This window comes from Phyllostomus hastatus, unplaced genomic scaffold (assembly GCF_019186645.2).
Source record: "Phyllostomus hastatus isolate PE091 unplaced genomic scaffold, TTU_PhHast_1.1 phas_contig_549, whole genome shotgun sequence".
Lineage (NCBI taxonomy): Eukaryota > Metazoa > Chordata > Mammalia > Chiroptera > Phyllostomidae > Phyllostomus > Phyllostomus hastatus.
The window spans coordinates 1,210,769-1,226,970 of record NW_025333907.1 but is presented as its reverse complement, the minus strand read 5'-3'; the positions used below and the strand labels follow the sequence as shown (position 1 = coordinate 1,226,970).

Below are 16,202 nucleotides of genomic sequence, written 5' to 3'. Positions count from 1 at the left end.
TTCCCAGTCAGGGCACATGCCTGGGTTGCAGGCCATGGCCCCCAGCAACCGCACATTGATATTTCTCTCTCTCTCCTTCTCCCTCCCTTCCCTCTCTAAAAATAGATAAATAAAATCTTTAAAAAAAGAAAAAAGCCTTATAAGTGTAGTCAATGTGGGAAATCCTTTACAAGGATTTGTGGCCTTCATTCTCATCAGAGAGTTCATGGTGGGAGAAAGGCTTTATGTGTGCAGTGAATGCGGGAAATCCTATACCAGTAGCCATAACCTTTTTTATCATCAGAGAGTTCACAGGACAGAGGTTTTATGAGTGCAGTGTATGTTGCATATCTTTTAGTTACAACTTTATTCTTTCACAGCCCATGAGAGTTCACACTGGAGAAAAGTCTTAGATATGTAGGAAATGTACATTTTCCTTGTTCAGTGTTAACACTGTAAGAAGCCCTGTGAAGCCCCATTTGTCTGACTTGAATCTCATACCTCCAAACACCAATAGTATGGAGATTATTCATAAATTTTAATAGTGTAGGAAGCATCTGTGTCTATGGTGCACTATGTAACCTGCCCAAGACTCTTGCCAGATCTATGTCATTGCACATTTTTGTGGCCAAAGCTATTTCACCTTTAGCACCTAGCAGGTTTCCACAGTTTGTATCAGTCACTGTACTAATGTGCTCACAAAAGCAAACCTTTTCTTCTGATTTGTTGGAGAAAATTAGTACACTGAACTCCTAGGGGATCTGCAGTCCCTTCACTCTGACTAGTTGCAACATGAACCTGACCTAGTGTTGGCCCCCAGAGAACATCATCTGAGTTCAGCTGGCAACTTGCAGAACTGCGTTTTTCAGGGATGTGCTTTCCCCACAAACGTGAATATTTACAGTATCAAAGTTATTAACACAAGATCATCCACGTCTGTGTCTTTTTCTTTTTTTTAAAGAATTTATTTATTTATTTATTTATTTATTTATTTATTTATTTATTTAGGGGAAGGGAGGGAAAAAGAAAGGGAAGCATCAATAATTGGTTGCCTCTTGAGTGTCCTCTATGGCAGACCTGGCCAACAACCAAGGCATGTGCCCTGGCTGGAAATTGAACCGGCAACCCTTTAGTTCACAGGCTGGCACTCAATCCACTGAGCCACACCAGATGGGGCTAGATGTAGATAACAGCAAAAATCTGCTAAGCATAGACTGGTGTCAGGTCAGTTTCAGGCACAGTTCAAATTTCACTTACTGAATTCTAACGTCATTATGATTTTTTAGCTTTGAGATTATTTTGATTATGTTGCTATTTGTGTTTTACAGTATTCTATTGGCCTGTTTTTAAGTATGGCTTTCTTTCACTTCATCTAGCAGGAAGTTTTAACACCCACCTTAACCAAAAACACATAAGTAACATTCACTTACAGAATCCATTTGTAGTTCATGGTCCAAAAAAGTAAAAAATACATATTCACCAATTGCTATAAAAACACTAAGGTTCACTCACTTAATAAAACACAGTGTCAGGACATTCTCTGATCATTGTGTTAATTTTAGGGTGCTAGAGATTATTTTCATTTAGAAGTGATTTCCTGTTGGGAGCCGACCAACAGCTGACTTTTGACATAGTCAGGTAGGATGAGACACATCTGCACAGCAGAGGCAACTGTGGCCAGATCTCCTGTCTATCTCTTCCTGTATACCTGTCCCAGCTAGTAATAGGTGGCGGGATTTTTAGATACCTGTGTGTTATAACAAAAAATCTGCACGATGCTTCTGATTCTGCACGAAATGACTTGCTGATCACAGAATAGAGACCCCTAGCAACCCTAATGCTGCCTACTCCCCCTACCTGGGAAGTTAAGGACAAAATTAAACTATGGGCAGACCAACTGCCAGGATGCTGAAGGGAACTGTTGCTAGGAATGTTTGTTCAGTCAGCACTCAAAAGCTTAAGATTTATTAGAACCACTACCCCTCCCATACCCTGGCCAGGAGTGTAAAGAATCAAGGAGTTCTAGTTGAAAATAATGATCTCAATACATGGAAATGAATACAAAACATGCCCCCTACAAGATATATAAATCAAAAAACCGAGGCAAAAAACCAGTTACCTAACCTAGACAAATCTAACTTTAATGGACAATAGCTAATTTCTATATAACCTATAAATCACCCCTTGCACCCTTTTAATTTAGACCAATCCCTAGAATCTTAGTAGACACCTAGTTACTAATTGGCACCTGAAAGTTTGTGCCCATATAGCTTCATTGGCTATCTGATTAATGACCCTCTTGGTCCAAATAACCTTTGTTTAATATGGTTGATCTCTGGAACTTCCTGTACTTTTTGGTCATTTCTTTGTTTAACATGACCAATCTGTAAAACCTGTACTTTTCGAAGTTATTTCTATGGTAACCGTTTCTGTTTTAATAATCACACTATACATTGAATGTTGTATAACCTCCACTATAAAAATAAAGATTGATTTTTTTCAGTGAGTCAGTCGGGCCCAAAAAGCCTGGCTGTCCTCTGGCACCCCACCGGGTGTCTCGATTCATTTGCTTCGCTTTAGCCGTGCATCCTTCAGGGACCCTGAGACCCCACCGAGGCTGGACCCCAGGAATTTCCATTTCTGGTAGGTTTTTAGATTTTTTTGAACCCCTGTGTTTCATTACTGTTTTAATGTTTTTCAAATTTTGGGTTATATTTTAGTGTTATATTTACTATGAATTTTTAAATAGAAGCTTGTTATAGAATTATTGATTTTTAATATTCATTGCACATATGTATATCCACACTTGTTACAATAATTCATGTGATTTTTTTAAAGTTTTTAAAAAACTTTACCTATACATAGGTCAGCTGTCATTATGAATACATAATTTACTCTAAATATTTATAAATATGTTCATAATCTTATCACATTGAGAATGACTGAAACGTCATCTCACCTGCTGTCTTAAATATGTTTGTAAAGGACAATTTTTTTATCATGATAATTACTATAGCATTTTCAAAATAACAGAAACCAATAAATTTGTCAGGATTCAATTCTCCCACTTTTTCAAAAATTTAATTGATGTTCAAATTACAGGTTTCCATTTAATGTTTATATTATGTATATTAGATTTTGTATTTTAAAGGGGTGTGTGCCTATATTTTTGTGTTCTATATTTGTCACATACATATATGATGGTGTAAGTAGGACATTTGTGTGATGACATTTTCCAGACTCTAAGGCAGACATACCTCTTTTGTTATGACTCCTTGTATTGGCCTCACAGATAATGTGTTTTCATCAGCAGAAATTTAAGACCCTTCATGATGAAAAGATGACAAATTACTTTAGCAATTTTCAAGTTGTCTCTTTCATAAGTGCGTTTTATTTCCCAGCTCCCTTGGCAGTGGATCGCCGTCTTGCTGTTGAATTGGAATGGGAAAACTCTTCGTCGTCCCCTTGGACTCTCCGACCCACATTACCAGAAGACCAGTGTGGGAATACCGCTAGGCTTAACCAATGAAGGGTCAGAAAAGGCATCTCTATTAGGGCACATTGCAGAGGGCGGGACTTCCGGTGTCCTTACAACCGGCATTTTGTCTTCACCCAGAATCCGCTCAACTTCTTGTTTGGCGGCTCCACATCGCTGGTTTTGGGGACAGAGAAGGCGCAATAGTCGTGGTCTACACAAAAACAGCAGAGTAAGGGATTCGGCAGCGCTGCCGGAGTGACCCGTCCCACGGACCGGACTGGAGCCGCGTGTCCGGGGCGTCCTTCTCTCCGGACACTTGCGCCCCATTCTGCAAACAGGATGATGGCGGCGGACACTCTGAAGCTCCCGGCTGCGGTGAGCGACCGTCCTCGTCGCCCAATCCCCAACCTCATCCTCACCCTCACCTCAGTGGACACTCTGGCCCCGGGTGCGAGACGCTCGCCAGGTCCTGCAGACCAGGCCCCGGTGGAGGACCGTGACGAAGGCTCAGTGGATACTGCGTGTTGTGGCTTTTGAGGACACAGCAAATACAGTGCAGAGTGGACAGGGCTTTTTCGGATCTGAAATTCCCATGCGGTTCTGGGTGTGACTGTTGAAGCAAAGATCAGAGGCAGGCAGGGAGGAGTTCATTCGGGGCTTTGCCGGGCTGTGGGATCCATCAGAAAGCTGGGGTTGTGCTGGGTCCTGCTGGAACCTGCAGGCACTCTGGATGCCATAGGCCTAGTTCATGGGTGAGTCCAGTGAGATGGTGGAACAGGAAGGTGGCAGAGCTGAGGGAGTGAACCTGGAATCTGAAGATGTGAAGGAGGCAGACATTCCACAATGATGTGCACAACTAAAGGAAATGGGAGCTGATGGTCCTGGTGACCCGAGTGTGTGTGGGGATTTAAGGGTGAAGCATAAGCCCATGTTTGGCTGTGTCTTGGGGCCATGATCTGGGAGACTCTGTGGAATTGCTTGTTGGGAAGGATGGGGCCCTGCAGGCATGGCCCAGAGCTTAGATGTCATTTACCCTCTGTTCCCCGACTCCCAACCCAGCTATTGCCGTAGGTGATAACAGTAATTACACTGCTATTGCTGAAGGCGGTAATAGTGATTAATGGGACTGATGAGAGAGCAGCCAGCACTGAGAAACCTGGAAGAGGATGAGTGAGCAGAAAATGTGAAAGGAGTAGGATTGCATGTTCTTAGAAAGACTACCCTACTCTGGTTTCGTTTGTCTCAATTCTGACAGGTTGGTGTGACCTTTGCGGACATTGCCCTGTACTTCTCCAGGAAAGAATGGTGCCTCCTTGATGAGGATCAGAGACACCTGTACCTGGATGTGATGCTGGAGAACTTTGAACTTGTATCCTCCCTGGGTAAGACCCTCAGTCTTGCCAGTGACATGGACTTAGCTTTGCATTTCCCATGCCTCCTGTTCTGTAGGGGGTGCTCTCTTACATGTGGACTGCAAGCACTGCTTGATTTTCCAGTTTAATGAGTAGTTGCTTTCCTTGGTAGGCCTGGTTTGTTTGCACTGCCCTTTTGTGTCCTTGCAGTTCCAATACCTGCTGTAGTAAACTCATAGGGAAGGATTTGTGGTTTGTAATGTTGCAGGGAGCCTAATGGATACCACCTTGATTAGCAAGGAAAAGCATTTTCTCCTTCCTGTTGGTCATATGTACATATCTTTTTGGCTAATGAATCCCGTGTATACTTTATATATTAATTCCTTTTCATATACAAGTACATGTAATTTTGCATTTGCCTAATAGTGCTCTGCAGATATTGTGGATCTCTTTCTTTCCCTCTCTCCTTTTGTTTCCTTCCCTTTCCGTTCGTTCTTTCTACAAATTCAGTGTTTTTGAGAACCCTGCATTCAGCAAGTCTAGTGTCGTCATTTTTCCTATAGGCTCAGATTCTGATAACCAGTGTTTGGTAATAAACTGTTCTTAATTATGTGGAGATTTATTTGTTTTTAGACAAAGATATTGCATTATTAATAGCCTACAATAAAGCTCTGACCTGTGTGGTTCAGTAGATTGGGTGTGGTCCTGCAAAGTGAAAAGTTGCTGGTTCAATGACCTGTCAGGGCACATGCCTGGGTTGCTGGTTGGTCCCCTTGAGGTAAGGCAACCGATGGATGATTCTCTCTCTCACGTGGATGTTTCTTTCCATCTCTTTCTCCCTCCTTTTTCTCTCTAACAATAAATAAATAAATGCTTTTTAAAAAACAGCGTGCAGTATAGTTTAACATAATTTTATTATTCACTGGGAAATCTATATCTTTATGCTCGCTTTATTGTGCTTTTCTGAACTGAGCCCACAATAGCTCCAAGTAATACCTTCATGTGATTTGCAAGCATTTTTCTCCATTCCTATAGATTGCCATTTTATTTCATTATGTTAATTGCTGTTGTTTTATCACAAAGCTTTTTCATTTGTTGTATTTCAATCTTTTTATTTTTGTTTATTTTTTTGTGTGGTGATTTTGTGTGCATTGTGGTTCCTAGTGCCAGGTATAATAATGTCTTATATTTTATTAATTTATTTGAGTCCTCTTTCTTTTGTTTTAGTTTCACTAAGGGTTGACAATTTTGTGTATCTTTCAAAAAACAGCTCTTAGTTATGATATTCTCTTCTTTTAGCTCTATTTCCTTTGTGTTTGTTCTAATATGTGTGTATTTATTTATTTATTTATTTATTTATTTATTTATTTATTTTTCCCTTTGCTAGGTTTGGGTTTACTTTCTTGGCATTTTCTGAGGTGCACTGTTAGGTTGTTTATTTGAGGTCTATTTTCTTAATATAGACATCACTATAAAATTTCCTCTTAGAATTGTATTTCCTGCATTTTATACATAATCTTTGATAGATTGTGTTTTAATAATTATCTGTACTGTTTGCTCTAAACTGTACACAATCTTCATTAATTCTTTTTTGCTTTTGAATGGGTGATCTACCTATTGTTGAAGGGGCAATATTGAAGTTATCTACTAATGTTTGGTTTCTTTTTCTGCCTTCACATCTGATATTATTTGCTTAATACAATATGTTAGGTTGCCCTCTTGTTCAGTGCTGATACTTAAAATTGTTATCCCTCTGATTGACTTATTTATCATTCTGCAATGACCCTTGTCTCTTGTGACAGTTTTTGAGGTAGTCTATTTTGTCTGATAGAATTATAGTGATCCCTGCCCTCTTTATTTTCATCCTGTTTGTGTCCATAAAAATTTAATGTTTCATGCAGGCAGCATATATTGAGTCTGTCTTTTTTTTTGTTTTTTGTTTTTAATCTCTTCAGTCACTCGATTCTTGTTTGAACAATATGTTTAAGAAGCTACTATTGCCACTTCTTGATTGGTTTCTGTCTCTTTTTCATTTCCTTTGTTTGTCTTTTATTATGATCTTGCTTTGTGATTTGATGATTTTGTATAGTGGTTTGACTTCTCTCTCTTTTGTGTGTGTGCGTGTGCACATATATATATTTATATATATATTAAATATTCTTTGCTTGTGATTTCTAAAAGACTTACTTAAAGAACTCATACACAATCTCTTTATTTATTTTTAGAGATAGGGGAAGTGAGTGAGAAAGAAACGGAGAGAAACATCAGTGTGTGAGAAAAACATCATTAATTGCCTCTTGCATACACCCCAACCTAGGAACTGCCCAAAACCCAACACCAGCCACAACTTAGGCATGTGCCTTGAATGGAATCAAACCGTCATCCTTTTGCTTTGTGATACATGCTCAATGAACTGAGCTATGCTGTGAGAGCACGATCTATCTGATTTTGATAACACCTTCAGTTGCATGCATTAATTCTACTTTTCGAATGTTCACTACACATCCCTTTATATTTTTTTGATGTCACAAGTCATACTTTTTCATATTGTGTATTGATTAAGGTATATACAATGTTAGTGTTGTTATTTCTACTAGATTTTATTTTTAACCTTTATAATAGTTACATAGTATGCATTTCATCAAAGTTACAGTATAGTGAATTTATTTTATTGTTAATTTACTACTGAGATTTACACTTTCCTATGTATTCGAGTTTTAATTTAGTATTCTTTCATCTTCAAGGACTTTTTTGGTAGTTCTTTTAAGTCATGTTGAGTCACGGTAAAGTTCCTTAGCTTTTGTTTGTCTGGGAAAATCTTTCTGAAGAATGGGTTTTCTGGATAAAATGTCGATGGTTTCCATTTAGTGTTTCACACAGTATTATTTTATTTTCTCCTAGTTGGCAAGTTTTGTAGAGAGGAATATACTGATACCATTATTCAGGCATTCCTTTATGTGAGGAGTTTCTACTTTCTTTGTGCTTTCACAGCTCTCTTTGCCTTTGATTTTTGACACTTCATTTTACTGTGTCTTGGTGAAGTCCACTTTGCACTGAATATATATAGGGAGCTGTGATAATGTGTGCCCTTGATTATTCACATTTCTTTTTCAGACTTTGAAAGTCAGTCTTCAGCTTTTTTTTTAAGTAAATGTTCTACTTCTCTTTTTCCTTTTCTCCCTTTCCTTCTCTCTGTCTCCACCCTCCCCATGCTGCTATGTTTCCTGGGATTTCCATAATGGAAATATCATTTATCTTGATGGTGTTAATTCACCCTGCTGTATGTTTTAAATTTATTTCCCTTCTTTATTTCTCTCCACCTAGATACTTTCAATGACCTGACTGACATGACACTCTTCATGTCTGCCTTTGACTCTTTTTATTGCATCTTTTATTTTGTTCATTGTAATTTGTCAACTCCAGTGTTTTTGTTTTGTTATTATTTAATTTTTCTTTCTCTGATAATCTTTTCTTTCTGTGTTGGTTTCTTAAGTTGGTTCTGTTTATACTGTCTGTAGGCTCATGGATGTTTTTAAAAGTAAATATTTTGGATTTCTTATTAGGCTACGTATAGATCTCTACTTGTTTGGTATCAATTATTGGAAAATTATTATGTTCTCTCTCTTTGTGGTATCCTTGTTTTTAGTATTTTTTAAGTCCTATATGGATGTCTATGCATTTGAAGAAGCAGTTACTTCTTTCAGCCTTATAGACCAATTCTTGGCTAGTGAAGTAGATTCATCTGCATGTGGATTCAAGGGTGTTGCCTGGGAGGGTGTTCAGGGTTGAGACAAGTCCCAGCAGCATAGTCTCCTTGATGCTACATGAGCTGAGGTCAGAATACAACCAGAGGCATAGAATCATGACATAGATTGGCATCTGTAGGAGGGGAAAAAGGAGGTGGGGACTGATTTTACGAGAGTGAAGGGATTAGTCAAAGAACATATATGGAGGGGCTATGGACATGGATAATGGTGTGGGGACTGACTATGAAAGTGGGATGTGGGCTGGGTAAAGGGGGTAAAGGGGGGAAAAGTGAGAAAACTATAATATCAAATACTGCTAGGGAAATCTGATTTTGTTGTCTTCCTGGACTAGGTTGTGGATAAAAAATTTCTCTTAGATTTCATGTGGAGAAATTCTAGTGTCCTCTGATGTTTAAACTATGAGGAGTTTACAAACATTGCAGGGGCTTCTATGGTTCATAAAAACAAAAATTTCCAGTGTGTTTTACAGAGCAGTCCACTAAGGTCAACCTTAGCACAATCACAGTAGTTGATAGAGGTAACTCTGACCCTTGTTTTGGATCCTAGCTATCTTCAAATATGTTTGGTAACCCCATTTTCCCAGTCATCCTTTCTATGCTATTCTCTGTGTTTTTTTTTTTATCTTTTGCTGTGCTGCTTGTCTTTTTTTTTTCTTCTTCTTCTTCTTCTTTGAAGACATGGAGAGAAACATCTATTTGTTGGGCATTCATTGGCTGCTTCTGTATGTGCTGTGACCAAGGATTGAACCCATAACCTTAGCATATTGGGATGATGCTATATCCAACGGAGCAATCTGGTCAGGGCTAATTTCCTGTTTGTCATTACTGGATTATTTTTTCCCTCCTGCATGGTCAATTTTGTTTTAGGATAGTTTTCTCCTTGCTCTGGGAAAAGGAAGAATGTTTGTATTTCTCGTTCTCTTGTATTGCTGAAGTCAGTCACATAGATATTTTTCCATGGTCTCTTTTGTGCTTTGTTGTTCTACCACAGTGCTGGCTATGTGTCTCAACTGGGATTTAAGAGGAAGAATAATTTGTGCATCCCAGGAAAAACATGTCTCCATCCATGGCAGGATGGATTCAGAGGCAATATTGACTTGGTATTGGGCTGCTGGAGAGGGTTTGATGCTAGGACTTTCTTAACGTCCTCACTGGGAACACATTTTGTTGAACAGTATTTTGATACTGTTACTAGGCCTCATCTCATCCACTTGTTCTTGTTTATTGTTGATACTTTGTCAACTACTAAGTTTGAAGTTATGAGTTCTACTTGAATTCCCAGCCCATGTTAAATCTTTCCCTCTCTAAACTTTGTACTTCAACCATTTCTCTTACAGGTTCCTTCTTACTTCACTCCAACCTTGGTTTATATTCACCTTGAATATCATATGCTCTAGCACAATGGATGTTTATGGGTTTGACTCATTCAGATTATTCTACACACCCTCATAGCACCAGCAGGAAAGGTCCTGCAGTTAGCCATTTGTGGAGGAACAAGTAGACCCTGCCTCTCTTCTCTGTGTTGCATCCTATGCTCCTGTCTCACCCTTGGTGAAGTCTCCACCAATGACTGAACTTTGTGGCCAAGTAAAGTATAACAGCCATTTCTTCAGAGTCTAACTCACTTGTCTTGAGTATCATTTCATAGAATCATGCCTAGCTGTGACAGATGGCCGTGTGTGATGAGGATATTCCTTCTCTATAAGGTCAACATATACTTCACCATTGTGTCCTTTTGTTCAGGTTGCTGCTGTGGAGCAGAGGATGTGGAAGTACGGATTGAACAAAACGTTTCAGTTGGAGTGTCTCAGGCAAAGAATTCCAAGGTGGCTTCATCTTCCCAGAAGAACCACCCCTGTGAGGGTTGTGGGCCCGTCTTGAAACATATTTTCTACTTGTCTGACCAGCAGGAAACACAACACAGCCAGAAACCGTTGAGGTGTGGGGCATGTGCACAACAATTTTATTTCAGTGGAAAGTGTGACCAGCAGCAAGAACACCATATTGGAGAGAAGCCTTTCATAAGAGGCATGGGCAGGAACCTACTTGCGAAGGGTTGCAATTGCAGTGTTTCCCAGAAGCTTTTAACTTACAGGGAGGTTGGGCAGGACATCCTTATCATGTCAGGACATGTCCAACAACAGTCTACTGAAACCAGGGAGAAGCCAAATGAAATCTTGGCATCTGGAGTCACTATTCAAAGAAGAAAAAGTGATTATACCCAGAGTGAATGCAAAAAAGCCATTGGCTGCAACCACACATTTCTTGAGAACAATAATGTTTGTATTGGAAAACAGCATTTTATGTGTCGTGAATGTGGAAAATATTTTACCAGAATTTCTGGTCTTTGTTATTGTCAGAGAGTTCACACTAAAGAGACACCTTACAAATGCAGTGAATGTCAGAAGTCTTTTAGCAGTAATACTGGCCTTTGTTATCATCAGAGAGTTCACTCTGGAGAAAGGCCTTATGAATGCAGTGAGTGTGGGAAATCTTTCACCAGCAGCACTCGTCTCCGTTATCATCAGAGATTTCACACGGGAGAAAGGCCTTATGAGTGTAGTGAATGTGGGAAATCTTTTACCAGAATCGATCACCTTCGTTATCATCAGAGACATCACACTGGAGAAAAGCCTTATGAGTGTGTTGAATGTGGAAAATCTTTTACTAGTAATACTGGCCTTCGTTATCATCAGAGAGTCCATGCTGGAGAAAGGCCTTACAAATGCAGTGAATGTGGGAAATCTTTTACCAGTAGCACTGGCCTCCATTATCATCAGAGATTGCACACAGGAGAAAGGCCTTATGAGTGCAGTGAATGTGGGAAATCTTTTAATAGAATCCATCACCTTCGTGGTCATGAGAGAGTTCACACTGGAGAAAGGCCTTATGAATGCAATGAATGTGGGAAATCTTTTACTAGTCGAAGTGGTCTGCGTTGTCATCAGAGATTTCACACTGGAGAATGGCCTTATAAGTGCACTGAATGTGGGAAATTTTTTTGCAGTAGCACTGGCTTTCTTTATCATCAGAGATTTCACAGAGGAGAACGGCCTTACAAGTGTAGTGAATGTGGGAAATCTTTTACCAGAATCCATCACCTTCGTTGCCATCAGAGTGTTCACACTGGAAAAATGCCATATGAGTGCAGTGAATGTGGGAAATCTTTTATCAGTCGCAGTGGTCTCGGGTATCATCAGAGATTTCACAATGGAGAAAGGCCTTATGAGTGCAGTGAATGTGGGAAATCTTTTACCAGTATGCATAACCTTCGCTGTCATCAGAGTGTTCACACTGGAAAAAGGCCTTATGAGTGCAGTGAATGTGGGAAATCTTTTATCAGTCGCAGTGGTCTCGGGTATCATCAGAAATTTCACACTGGAGAAAGACCTTATGAGTGTAGTCAATGTGGGAAATCTTATACTACGATCTATTCCCTTCGTTATCATCAGAGATTTCATACAGGAGATAGGCCTTGTGAGTCCAATGAATGTAGGTAATCTTTTTATAGTAGCACCGACTTTTGTTATCATCCACATTTCACACTGGAGAAAGGCCTTTAGAATTCAATGAAAGTGGGAAATCTTTCACCATAAGCACTGGCCTTCGTTATCAGATATTTTACTCAGGAGAAAGGCCTCATGAGTACTGTTAATGTTGGAAATCATTTAGCCAAAATTTTAATCTCCCTCTCCACAGAAGAGTTCACATGGGTAGAAGGTCTTAGATGTGTCATAAATGTACTATTTTTTTTAACTTTTTTGGTTTTAAACTATAAGAAACTCTTTAAGCTTTGTCTGAATTGAGTCTGATAACAGTAGGGAGATTCCCCCATACATTTGTATTATGCAATAAGCATGTATTTCTATGTTGCACTTTCTAATTTATCCAGGTGTCTTGCTATATCCATGTCACTGCGTATTTCTATTGCTGTCACTATTTCACCTGTACCACCTATAGGATTCCCACAGATTACCTTAGTCACCATCCTAATGTGCTTACAGAAGGTCATTGTTCTCTCTGATTTGTTGGCGAAAATTAAGAGTGGCCTTAGTGTTTAAGTCTTTATTCCTTTTACTGTTACTGTTGGCACATTGACCTGATGTGATATTGGTCCAGAGAACATCATCTGAGTTCAGCCATCACCTTCAGAAGGACTACCTTTTTCAGGGACATGCTTTTCCTAGGTATCAGTGATGAATTATTGAGTGTCCAGGTCTCTAGTGCAAGTACTGCCAAGCTCATCTCCATTTGATTTGTAAAACAATAAAGGCTCTTTTATAAATCTTGTTTAATTCTGGGTGTTCTGTTTACTGTGTGGGGTACTTTACATGCAGATTTGGGCCCTACAACCATGAAGAGGTGAACAACTTTTCTGTGTGTTTCAAAATTTCTCTGCCTTTGTTCGGATAGTTTTGTGCAGAAGTTAACTCAGCTGTTTTTTCCCAAATTTGCGCTGCTGCCAATATCCACTTAGGCAAGACTGTGGGCTCTAGTTGTCATGTGAAGCTTGGATGCCAAGAGTTTTAGAAGACACAGAGATGACTCCAAAGAGGGGGCAGCTAAGACAACCTCAAGTACATCAGGGAACAGCATGGGTTTTTTCCTTGTTCATAAGGATACCAGTGCTATTGAAGGGAATCTCTGGCCCAAGTCTTGCAAAGGGCCATGTGCCATAATATCTGCAATTACATGGGTAATGGTCACTAGTTGTAGCCCCACAGAGGCTAGGGGAAACTGATTACAACAGAAACACTGGCCTAATGGGTGCTGGAGGAGATTGCAGCTAACTAGATGGAATGTGCATCTAGAAATGTTCCTGAGAAAAAGACTGCAGGATCGGTGTGTACACAAATCATAGGATCTGCAGGAATATTTATCTTCTGTTCACTCAGTCATTATCATTGAATATAAGCAAAGGGTTTTGTGGGACTGGCTGGGTAGTTCAGTTCGTTACTGTGTCATCTTGATATGACAAGGTCCCCAGTTCAATCATGGTACATACAAGAAGCAAAAAAATAAATGCACGTGTAAGCAGAACAACATCCATGTTTTTCTCTCAGTCTGTAAAATCAAAGTTTTAAAAAACTTGTGGGTTTCTGTCAGCTCTCAGATGTTCACATCAAAGTCTCTGGTACACTGTTAGAAAAATTTTAAAAAAGGATATCTGTACTTGATGGGTGTCGCTTTTTTTGAGCCAGCCAACAAGTCCTGTTGGATAGAGTGAGTTTTTTTTATTTGGCCATATTTGCTGTCACTGAGGTAAAGTTGGTCCCAGAGCACATGAGAATGTGAATTGAATACAGAGTTGCCAAAACTATTTCCAGAAGGAGTTGGGAATACCATTTTTTCAAATCTTGAACCATTTTAAAAAGCTTTAGTTAATAAACATATTTCAAGTATGGTATTTGGTCAGTCTTCACAAATACATGAAGTTGAAACCATCGTCATAGTCATAAAACTATTTGTCACTGAGAATTTATTTCTTGGCCTTTTAAATTTCTCTCAGCCCTTCAAATGTCCTTAAGTAAACATTGAGTTACATTCAGTTCTAATAACTGCAATTTCTTAATTTTACATTATGAGATTAGCTTTTTTCTGCTTTCATTTATGTTGCAAATATATTTGGAGATTTACTAATATATTAGTGGCTCATTTTGCTGAGAATATTCTTATTTTTGAATATATTGATCCATTTAATTTGGTTATTTCTAGTTTTGGGGTGTTTAAATAAAGCTGCTATAGCCCTTGCCGCTGGTGTGGCTCATTGGATTGAGTGCAAGTCTCTGAACCAGAGGGTTGCCACTTACACTCCCAGTCTGGGCACATGACTGGGTTGTGAGCCAGGTCCCCAGTTGGAGACATATGAGAGGCAACCATACACTGATGTTTCTCTTCCTCTCCCTCCCGCTCTCCCACTTTCTCTCAAAACTGAATAAAATCTTTAAAAATAAATAAGGTAAAGCTGAGTATGATTATGTGGACATAAGTTTCACTTAATTGCACAGCCTGTGTCATAGGGTAGGTGAATGTTTAAAAGAGATTAGCAATTTGTTATTTAAACTGATTGGAACTTTTTGCATTCTTTTGGCAGTGTGTGAGAGCTTTATTTCCTTTACATCCTAGGGAATATGTTGTTGGTAAGCCATTTTTATTTAAACTTTTAAAATATTGCAGTGCTACCTCACTCACTGGTTTTCTAAAGATTTATGGTGAGTTTTAGGTGTGTATTTGCTATGTCTTTGCTAAGGTGTCTGATCCTATCTGCCAGTTTTATAACAAAAAGGGCAGAAAAACAACAAAGGCAGATGTTGGAATTTCACTCATTTGTTGCTTTTTAAAATTTTATTAAAAATTGTTTTTGTATTGGAATGGAATTTTAATATTTTCTATTATTTTCATGCTGTGTACAATGTAACAGATATCCTTTATATTAACCATCTATTAATATTCTCCATCACTTTTAGAAGTCCAGTCATTTGATAATATAAGCCCTTGTTTTGTAGTGTTATCCTATTTTTCTGGTCTTTTGTCATGGGGTTTCTTGTACTGGAACAGGTTTCTAGAGTAGACCAGATGACATCAGAATGAGCAGGGTGGTTTGGACTCCAAAAGTTCAGTTCAGAGGGAAATAGGCAGTGATCAGACTTCCCGTGCCCTCATTCAGACACCTTAAATTTGAATACTAGATTCCAAAATATCATTGAGACTAACAGTTAAATTGTTACAGGGCAGGAGCTGGTCAGCCTCAGGTCAGCTGTAGTATGTGGGATTTTGACTTTGTATAGAAAAGATTCCACAACATAAGTCTAGGTGATTATCAGAGTATGTTTATTAAGGGTGAGGGCAGTGAAACAATGGAAGGACTTAGGGTAGAGAAAGTAGCAGAAGAGAGTCTAAGATGGTGCTGTGCTATGGCTCCCTAGAAAAGTTAAAGAAAGGAAAGGAGTGAGCAAAGGCAGGGCTGCTGTTAGTTCACTGGAAAGTCAGAGAAAGTCTGGGAAACTTGGAGACAGGATCAGCGAGTAAACCGGGTCAGGCCACTGCTGCCTGCTGGTTCCCTGGCTGCAAGTCTCCTGGGGAGCCTTAGAGTTTAGGAGAAAGTGAAAAGTTCATGCATCGGAGGGGCATAGACATACTGTAGAGCAAGCCTGCCCTGAGTCCTTGTCCTGAGGGCTTTTTTATCTTTTCTGCAGGTGACAGTCTTAGAGGACGATTTCCGCAGAATATTCATTAGCTTTCCAGGTACATTTTTTAACATGCTGATACATCAGAAGGAGTGCATAAGAGAGTCTTGGGGATATTTGATCAACTATACTGTTTACTTTTATATAGGGTCTATCTGGCTTTTAATGTCATTTTTAAAATTTGTTCCCTTGACTTCATCTGTCATTGCCTTTAGCTGGCTCAAATGACGTTAATTGAATCTCTGTTCTCTATTTCCCTGACCAGGATGTATTCTCTGCTTAGGGATGAGAGATATAAATCTTTTGCTCTCAAGTGTCCTTAGAGAAGATAAAGTCTTGTTATTCACCAGGTGGCTGTAAGTTGCTCAAACTCTTTGGCCTTGTTTAATTTTGTTATCTCAGTTTCTGAAATCCACTTGTCCAGGAATTTTCCTAAATTA

At 39.2% G+C, this 16,202-nt stretch overlaps 1 protein-coding gene across 3 annotated transcripts; it reads left to right on the top strand.

Moving 5' to 3' along the window:
- Window positions 1–3,556: 3,556 nt before the first annotated feature.
- Window positions 3,557–12,870, top strand: LOC123824180 (zinc finger protein 501-like). Of its 3 annotated transcripts, none has more exons than XM_045847295.1 (3): window positions 3,557–3,832; window positions 4,713–4,839; window positions 10,319–12,870. In XM_045847295.1, the coding sequence occupies exons 1-3, from the start codon at window positions 3,797–3,799 to the stop codon at window positions 12,073–12,075; spliced, it is 1,920 nt and encodes a 639-aa protein (XP_045703251.1). In that variant the 5' UTR covers window positions 3,557–3,796; the 3' UTR covers window positions 12,076–12,870. The 3 variants fall into 3 exon arrangements, with proteins under 3 accessions (XP_045703251.1, XP_045703253.1, XP_045703252.1); XM_045847296.1 differs by lacking the exon at window positions 3,557–3,832 and adding an exon at window positions 3,842–4,209; XM_045847297.1 differs by lacking the exon at window positions 4,713–4,839 and having other exon boundaries at window positions 3,723–3,832.
- Window positions 12,871–16,202: the final 3,332 nt, after the last annotated feature.